At 39.7% G+C, this 9,826-nt stretch overlaps 1 protein-coding gene across 5 annotated transcripts in view; it reads right to left on the bottom strand.

The window, feature by feature from the left end:
• Positions 1-987: 987 nt before the first annotated feature.
• Positions 988-9,826, bottom strand: part of lhx3 (LIM homeobox 3) — a 14,256-nt gene continuing 5,417 nt past the window's right edge. Inside the window, exons 1-6 of one of the 5 annotated variants that reach the window (XM_015055525.1) lie at positions 8,774-9,575; positions 6,736-6,907; positions 6,402-6,604; positions 4,754-4,905; positions 3,680-3,851; positions 988-2,295 (exon numbers count right to left, since the gene is read on the bottom strand). In XM_015055525.1, the coding sequence (XP_014911011.1) occupies positions 1,862-2,295; positions 3,680-3,851; positions 4,754-4,905; positions 6,402-6,604; positions 6,736-6,907; positions 8,774-8,870 (1,230 nt within the window). In that variant the 5' untranslated portion in view covers positions 8,871-9,575 and the 3' untranslated portion in view covers positions 988-1,861. Of the gene's footprint in view, positions 2,296-3,679; positions 3,852-4,753; positions 4,906-6,401; positions 6,605-6,735; positions 7,440-8,773; positions 9,576-9,826 lie in introns of those variants that run through there. The other 4 variants (XM_015055526.1, XM_015055523.1, XM_015055524.1 and 1 more) reach the window with 4 other exon arrangements.

Raw genomic sequence — 9,826 nt, forward strand, 5'->3', positions numbered from 1 at the left:
GAGCAACGACCTGTGACCCCTTAACATCTGGAAAAGACTAAAATCGGACATTGTTAAAATGGCATGTGAAAAATATGTTTATTCAAACAAAAGAGGCATAAATGGTCGAGATGTGCAAAGCTTTGATTACTTGCAAAATGCTACAACAATTAACAAAAAGAGACAATAATGCTGAATTTCAATAGTTTATGTTTTATGTTTTTCTGTATTTTGTTAATTCTGACTGAATGCATTTAGTACATTTATTTCTGTTACATTTTTTAAAGCTATGTTTAATTTTAGTTTTAAGTAAGAACCTGTCACCTTTGATAAAAAAAAAAACTTTTATAAAACATATTTGACGAATAAAAACAATTATTTTTCCTGCTTTTAAAGCACGTTCAAACGTCTCGCCAATGCTGATAAATCTAACAGCCTGTAAAACTCATTACCTAAAGATTATGTAAGAAAGTATTCATGAAAACATTAAAAAAAAAAAAAAAAAAAAAAAAAAAAAATTCACAAAGCCTGAACGCTGACTACACTAAAAGGAAATGCATAAACATGCAAGCGCGCACACGCTCGTACTGGCACGGGCCACTCACGTAAACACGGTGACGCAGACATTTACTGTTTAATCTATTTAATTGAACCCGACTTTGAATAACTAAACAAATGAGGAAATTCACGAGGGGCACTCGATCCCTTCTTGGATAATGGATTGGAGATTCCTTTCCCATAGGGGCATTTGGGGGAAACAGGGCCCAGTAATCTCTGAATTGATGAGTTGACTGCATCAAATTTCTCCACTAAAGAGCTGTTGAACCCCTGATACAGTGCTGGTAGGTAGCCAGATACTCAATTTGCAGACATAGGCAAACTGCAGGCTTTCTCTAGTTTCACTATCAGAATGGCAGGGAACTGCGGATACTTTGAGGTGAACCGGATATCCCCTGCTTGTAAGATGCGCCGTTTCGTGGACCAACAAAACAGACCTAAGCTCCGTGCTCTGTAAGGTGTGAAATTTATTAAAGTCCTGCTATTTATATATGAATTGTCATAATTACAGTAGGGAATAAATAATACATAAGACATTTTCCACATAAACAAACATATACATCCCGTCCCAATTCCCCAACTCCGATTTCTACAGCTCATCTTTGAGATGGTTTTTCTGGTACAACAAAGCAAACGAGACACATTTGAGAACACACCAAATGCATAGAAGTGATTGGACCCCTGGGTACCATTTTAACATGATATCTACATTTTTCAAGAATGTACAAAGTCCCCATGCCCAGCGCCTTCTTTTACGTCCAAGAATCGGATTTGTATAAAAATAAAGTCTCCACATTTATGGATCATAAACGTTAAGTGTATATTTAAGTATATTTTCGTATATACTTAAGTGTAGACATTTGGCAACAAACAGACATTTAAAGATGCAGCGCATTGGACTGGATTTTTCACCTGATCATGCCAAAAGTGATAAAGTTAAATCAGAGAAGTAATGCTGGGATTTGAGAAAAATATAAAATAAAAAATAAATAAATAAAAAATACAAGTGTCTAATGTCTAACCTTATCAGTTCTTCCTCCACTAGCTAGTTTGCTTTAAAAGACTCCAGAGTGGCATTTACAAAGAATAGATTTAGTGACAAATTGGTAATTTGCAAACATTATGTCATAATGTTTTAAATGGATAGCTTTTTGTTTGTATTTTTCTCTTATTAATCTGGCAGCTGCAAGTGAGATCTGACCAGTGTTCTGCTACTTCACACAGACACCGCCCCCTTTGCACGACTCCCGCATTTCTTCAGTCCAACAGAGCACGAAAAGAACGCCAGCAGGAGACAACAGAGTCAAGTTTCTCGCTGTCAAAATTAAAACTGCCCGTGATCCACTTCGTCTAACCAAGACGCAGGGCTTGCGGGAAAATCCGGGTACCCACCGCTGCTGCCAGTGGAGAGGTCTGAGCTGGGGCCGTTGGCGGCCCCCATGGAGACTCTCACAGAGGGGTTGACGCCCGGTCCGCCGCTTTGAGTCATGATAGAAAGGCCCGAATCGGGGTAAACGAGGCTGGTGATGAGAGGCTGGTGTCTCGGCAGGGCGTGAAGGGACCCCGGCGACTGGGGGAGGCCATAGGGGCTGCTGGAGCGGATGTCGTGGAACTGGTCCTGGGAGGGAAGCGTGCCGTGGTCCAGCGGGAAGGAGCTGTGGTTGTTGCCGGTTTGGCGTCCTCCTACAGCTGGAGAGGACTCGCTCAGGCTGCTGTAAATGCTGTTGGTGTGGCCAAGCTCTGACATGGGAGGTTCATCTGTGCAACACGAATGGGAAAAAAAAAAGAAGAAATGGTTGGTTTTACCTAATTTTAAGTAATTTTCAGTAATGAATACCATCAGTTTCTTGTATATTTCTCATATACACTGAAGTGTAGGCAAACACATGTTCATTAGTCAATCCGATCATTGGGTTCAATCACAGGCTAAACTAAATCTGTAAACTAAATTAGTTTGAAGTCATTGAATATACTTGCAAGGCTTGCAAACATCAGGTATTCATAGAAGTAAACTTTTGTTACAAATTGAATTTATTTTAGAAAAAATATTGGACTGCATTCATGTTGCTGGGGGTGGATATTTTTAACATTTTTAATGTAGATTCGTGTCAGAGTGACAAATTGCTTGGCTACTGTAGCAGCTTTTCTGACATGTTTCTGTCTGTCTGGCAAAAGCAGAGTCGTTGATGATTCCCTACGTTTGGGTATCATAACTTATCTGACAATAAGAGCTGCGTTCTTCTGCAATTATGACTGACACTGGATGAAAAACTGGATATGCTAAAAAATATGGCAAACAAAGTCACTGTTTGGTCAGTCATTACATTATGGATTATGCTACAAAGAGCAGATTTTGCATATAGCCCTTTCATTTTGTCTAAAAATTTTAAGAAAGGTCATGTTTGCTAGTTAAAGTAATTAGAGGAGGTAATCTATGTCTTTGCGTAATTAAAATCTCTTTTTGGCAAAAAAACACAGTGTTGAATGCACTTTTCTTTGTTTCGTGTGATGTTTCATAACATCTCATCTTCTCTTTACTCCAACAACACGAGATTTTTTAAGCCGACTTTGACTTCATGTCGATATTTGAAACAAACAAAGAAAAGATAATCCATTATACTACAATGCTTATTCTCACTACTGCCTTTTATAACTCCATTTGCTCTATATCTACACTTCCGCGACATTGTGCGGAAGTGCAACGTCGCGGTGCTGCATTCTGTTTCAAATCATTTTTTATCTTTAATTGATTTCTAGGTCTGCGACAGACTGGCGACCTGTCCAGGATGTACCCCGCCTCTCGCCCGGAACGTTAGCTGGAGATAGGCACCAGCACCCCTCCCGACCCCACTGAGGGACAAGGGTGTTCAGAAAATGGATGGATGGATGATTTCTAGGCAAATGCAGCGATGGACTGTATCTACGAACCTTACGGCGAACCATACGTCATACACAATAAAATCGGTGAAATAGCAAATATTTTGCATAACCCTGAAAGAAAAAGGCAAGTCTGGATATTAAAAGTGTTCACTGTTAATACCAAAGAACTTCAATGTAAATAACGACTATGTTTCAGTCTCCTTGTCTCTGAGACATGCCATGTGTCTGTACCTTATTCTTATTTGTAAGAGACTAAACATACCTGTGAAGGACACCTCAGCGTCGCTGTCCATGCCCTCCTCCTGAATGCTGTTATTGTCAGACTTGGAACTTCCTCGCGACCTCTTCATGTTGCGGAAATATTGGCCCCACCTTTGCCGCCCGGCGTCCTTCTTCAGTCGCTTTTCTTTCGCTCGTCGGTTCTGAAACCAAACCTGAAGGGCGAAAGAAACGAGATGTCAGAAATGGCAAATGTAATGGTAGATGACCAAAAGATACATGGGAAAAGGTCACTTGATTTTCCAGTGGTGATTTATCAAAAACAAACAAAAAAATTTTTAAAAAAAATTGTAATTTCATTCCTTTTACAAAATGAATCTCTTGATCTGAAAGAGAAAACAGTCAACCTAGTGATTTTCACACCGTAATGATCACTTCATGCTTAAAAAACAAGACAAGAATATTGACCTTTGACCTGGGACCAGTTTCCCCCTAAATCTGCTTTATCACATCATTAATCTTGACACCTTCTTGACTCCTTACATCATTTAAAACTTTTTTTTTCCGCATTTTTGATCCTAACTCATCCCTGCTTTCGCTGTAACGTCTCAATTTGAACTGTCCTTACTTGAATCCTTAATCTCACACTTAGCAGTAATTCGTTCAGGTCACTTGCGCACAAAGCGTGCAACTCGACATTCTTTTTAAAGATATTCCACCCCGCGTGAACCCTCTTCACCCCTTCCCTTTTACTGAATAATGAGGGGCATTTTAGTGGCTTCTGTCCCCAGTTTTGTCCTTGCAAATAAAACAATATATACGACTAACACCTACAGCAAGCGGCGGCGAGGCTCCGCAGTAGCGGACAATATGCGAGGGGCCCTCTCAGTATTGTTAACGAGACTGCACTTAAACAACGACGACTTTCATGCCGACTTCATTTTACTACGTCAGGCCATAAATCCCCCCCCTCCCACACCCCCAACACTTCCTCTTATAAGTTTATACGCACACTTGTTCGTACAGTGAGCCTGTGCCAGATCAGCCTCAATTGTCCCTTGATAATGAAGTCAGGACACTAATGGAGTAGCTCTTAATAGAGAATAATGTACTGTACCTGGACAACCCGCATGTCCAGGCCCGTCTCTGACGACAGCTGCTCCCGGACGTGGCGGGCCGGTTTTGGAGAGTTGTTGTAGGCATTCTTCAGCGTCTCTAGTTGTTTAGCAGTGATGGTCGTCCGGGGCCTTTTTGCCGTGGAGTCTGCTTCTGTAAGAAACACAAGCGGTCTTCCGGTAACTCTAAAAGTAATTTTTGCTTTGTATGATTTGTTTTTATTTGCTCCAGCATGAAACTAATGGAGACGAATGCAACAGTCAGCAGAAGAAACATAAGTAGACACAAAGTAAAGCAGACATAAATGCTCTGTGGGATTTATGTTTTTTCAGCGCTGCTGTCACAATGAAAAGCTGCCGTTGAAGTTGACGTGAGAAACTCTACATGACCATCCTTGGTGTGCAACATGCTAATAAAAGCACATAATCTCTATAGCTGCAAGAAGATAATTTGTAATAAACAACTTTGAGAATTTACAAAGCAGGATAAGTGTCTCCCTGTTTGTGAACTATAGTAATGCAATGCACACACACTTGCTGCTTGTCTGAACATCTGTTCCAAAGTGCCTGCAAAAACCATCATCCCAAATGGACGCCGCCTGAATAATTGCACCATGTCATTAGCAAAATAAACGTGTGTATTTTTTGCAAAAACTTGTGTTAACTCCCCGCATAAATCAGCAATGTAAATTAAGGACAAACAGATGGAGAGATAAAACCCTGACCACGCTCAGCCTGCCCAGGCCTGGAACGAGCCTGTTGGGATTCACAAAAGTGTGGGCTAAAGAAGGCTGCCGAAATGAAAAAAAGGGATATGACTGAGAACCTGCTCCATTTTAAATCACGTTAAATAAAGTATTGATGAGCGCAATGATGTTGTGTTCACAACTGACCACAGGAAAAAAAAAATAGCTTATTTATAGTGATCTACGGGCACCTAATTACAGTGTGTGTTACTTGTAGAGGTTCTTGGTAGCATATTTTGAAGGTTGGTTTGAGTTTACAAATTATTTGAAAGTTTCAAAAAATATATATATTTGGTGCAGCTTGTTTGAAACTGTGCATACATAAACTTTAATTGAGACACAAACAACAGAAATAATTAAATTAGCTCGAAATTGAAACTCTGTTCATGTCATTTTCAAAATATGAGGGATTTCCTTTAGTGTATTTCATCAACACTTCCTGTTGGACATGCTGTTTTTTTCCCAGGCGCCCCAGGCGATCAGGAGTCCCCAAACAGTCGCAAAGCTTGCTCTAACTTGGGCAGGTCTCGCAAAAAGAGATCATCTTTGTGCCCTGGATGAGCCAACATTTCCCCTCCCACGCAGATCAGCCTTTCTAGGCTGTACTTTTGACTCCCTCGCAACCTTATTTGGGGTCACAAAAATTATTAGAAGATAATCCTTAGAGCGCAAACTTATAACTCCCGCTCCCTCTCGTTCCCCCTTTCATATTTTCTCAACTTTCTTCTGTTTAGTAATGACTGATTTGCTGAAAATGATGCAACTACCGCCGGCAGGTCGCAGTTGTAAACGACCTCTCCGCCGCGCCAAACATACAACTCCAGGTGCGAACATCGCCAAATGTGCAGCGCAGTATTTCTGACGGCACCGTTTGCGCATGCGATTGTGGAGTCTGTCGGCTCACCTCTCTGCTTTGCGGTCTCATAGTCGGCCTTGCAGACCAGCCTGCTGTCCTCCATCAGGTAGTACTCGTCACCTGTGGCCAGCTGCCTCTTGCACACGATGCACGCAAAACAGTGCAGGTGGTAGACGAAGTCCTGCGCTCTCCTCACCACCTGGGTGGGCGGGATCCCCTGCTGACAGGCCGCGCATTTGGTGCCAAATCTCCTTTTGGACACGAGAGGCTTCCCATTAATTAATTAACTATTTAATTAATTAATAATGACAAAAAATTATATCAATAGTTATACTCATCATTTAAAGAAAAAAAAAAAAAAAAAACAAGGTAGGGAACTCACTTAAAGAAATCGTCTTTGCAGTAGACGTTGTCGCCTCTGCTGAAGCACTTGTCCGCAAGCTGCGCCTCACAGTCGCTGCATTTCAGGCACTTGCTGTGCCAGTGGCGATCCAGCACTTTGAGGATGAAGCGATCCACGATGTGCTGATTGCAGCCTGCGCACAAGGGGATTTCTGTCGGAGAAAAGGCAAAGCGGGAATCACGGGATGTCGGGGGACAACGGCAGGGAATGTCTGTAAAAGAAAAGACGCCCGTTTCTATGATATGGCACGGCCTTTCACGGTAGATCGTGACAAATTCATTCATTCATTCATTAATCTTTTTGTGAAATAATGCAAGAATACGTATGAAACTGCATGCTTAATATAGGAATTGTATCCCGCAAATAGGTCTTTGTCAATGATAAAATAAGCCTGAATTCCTGCATAAACATCAAGACTAAATAATAGAAAAGGATAAATAAATACATAAATAAATAAACGAAACCCAAAATGCATAAGACAATATATATTATGTCTTAACTATTTGTTTTTGTGGCAGGTGATCGAGAGAAGCTTTTTCGATGATTGGTCAGGTTTAGTTATTTGCTACGTCACTGGCCTGCGATATGACTAAATATTTTTTTTCCAGTGAAAATAGCCTGTAAACTCTTCGAATGATGTCTCAGTTGTTTTTATTGAGAGATGAAATCAGAATAATTCAGTTAGTGCTGGGATTACCTCAACGTTTGTGACTGCTTCGTGTGTTTTAATAATAATAATAATAATAATAATAATAATAAAAGGGATAAAGACGGTTAAACAAATAACAAATAAATAAAATTCAGATGGGATACTTTCTAAAACGTGCAGGAAACATTTCAAATTTAATTGATACGCTGTTTGTAACTTATATTAAATTAAGAACTGGATCCGAATAAAACCATACGGTGGAGATTTTCACGGTTAAACAAAACGATCAATGCCTTTAGGAACAAGTCACATTTTCCAAGGTTTAGTTTTGTAAAAGTGCCGGAGGAAAAAGTCAATACCTTGCAATAAGCAACCACTTCAAACCTTGATACCGCCTGTTCTTTAACATACAAATCTACACCAAAAGAACTGAAGCAAAACAAAGATGCCCGAAATGCCAGATACGATGTTATTCGGCCTCTTTATTACTAATTAAAAGAAGCTCAAGCACTTCGTGCAGCCCCTGCAAGGAGTCGCGCCGCTATTGTTCTGCGGGAGGACAGGTCATGAAACATTGAGGAGCCATTTCTACTTGCATCAGCAGCAGCAAGCGGCGTCAGGAACAGGTGTATCCAGGTCATCCATAATTTAGAGCAGCTCGGTAAAACTAGAAAGCTGCAGGCCTGTGGTCTCACGGCTTACACCACTACAGTGGGGGAAAGCAGTTTATTACCCTATACATGCAACACCAAAACTTGAAAATTAGAAAAAAAAAATGATAGTAACAGTTTTTGATCTGATGCTGTCGCGGTAAGCCGTTCTGAATTGCCGGAAGAACACTAATTGAAATTATAAATGGTCACTTTTCTGCATGACTGAAGTTGTGCATCATATAATAAACTTTTGTTATGCAAGAAAATAACAACAATAATAATAATAATAATAATAATAATAATAATAATAATAATAATAATAATAATAATAATAATAATAATAATAATAATAATAATAATAATAATAATAATCCGGAGATTCAAACTGTGACCAAACTGCATTCGCTCATCTGAATTCAGGTAGATCAAAGGTCAAATGTTTATCCTATGAATATTTTTGTCCCAACGTGCAAAATGACATGTCCTCTCTGCTCTTTAAGCTGTTGTAATCGTACAAACTGATCCTCCAGGAAATGAAATACCCGAAAATGTACAATATGAAAGATGTACACACCAGTTTAATAAACTAAACGTATCAAGACGTCTCCCACCAACCCATGTCAACAATTTAGCAGATTGAGTCATACTTTACAGAGAAACGTTTGTTAAATAAATAATATTTAAAAGACGTAGAAATCGTGCCTGTAGCTTTTACCTTTCCGTAACTCCTCACTGTGTGACAGCAGAGCGAGGAGCATCTCCGTGTTACTTGGTGCCTCTTTGGGACAGTTACGCTCAGCATGCCCTTCCATACCTCATGATTTACGCCAAAAAGTAAGGCAAGTCTGGCTCGAACATCCACAAGCACAAGCAGATATACACGCCAAACCTCGCGCGGCAGGTGGTTTCAAAATTTGGCCAGCAAAGAGTCCAGCACCAAAAGCTCGCCAGGGCGCAGCGGAGTTCGCTTTTTTTTTTTTTTTTATGCTTCACTGTCTTTGAGCCTGTGCCGGATTACGCTGGCTGCGCCGTTTCCTGGGCGACAGGCTGATAGATCAACATCAACCACCGACTACCTCACCCGGAAGAGGAATGAGCAGGAGGCAAGAGGAGAAGAAGCTAGCTTCGACGGTCAGAGACGCGTCAAACCAAAGCTGCTGATGAGAACAGTATGGATCAATGATTCTTACATTCACATCTTATTTTGATTTATTTACCTAAAAAAAACACACAAAAAAACCGTCGACGAACAATTTATTTTTCTCTAAATGTTCAAGGTCATATCGGGCTAGTTTGATTTGTAATCTATCAGTTTCACTGTGGGAAGTTTTACCTGGACGTAAAACAGAAAGAATGAATTGTCCCATGTTATCGTTTGAAGAAATAAATCAGTAAAAAAAAGTGTCAATTTGTCTTTTATTGTAATGGTGTAACGTCAAAAAATGACACAGTTTCATGCCTACGAAGCAATAGGAAAGGCAGAAAAAGGTAACCAAAACATTATCGAAATTATGTAAAAAAATGTAAAAAGAAAAAGAAAAAAACTAACTAACTACTACTACTACTATTATTATTACTACTGCTACTACTACTACTACTACTACTACTACTACTACTACTACTACTACTACTACTACTACTAATAATAATAATAATAATAATAATAATAACAATAATAATAGTAATACGTGGTATTATTATTATTATTATTATTATTATTATTATTATTCAACTAAAACCTTTGACATAATCTACAACAAATATATAT

Source organism: Poecilia latipinna, unplaced genomic scaffold (assembly GCF_001443285.1).
Source record: "Poecilia latipinna isolate Pla-1442-1.1 unplaced genomic scaffold, P_latipinna-1.0 Scaffold1318, whole genome shotgun sequence".
In the NCBI taxonomy this organism is placed as follows: domain Eukaryota; kingdom Metazoa; phylum Chordata; class Actinopteri; order Cyprinodontiformes; family Poeciliidae; genus Poecilia; species Poecilia latipinna.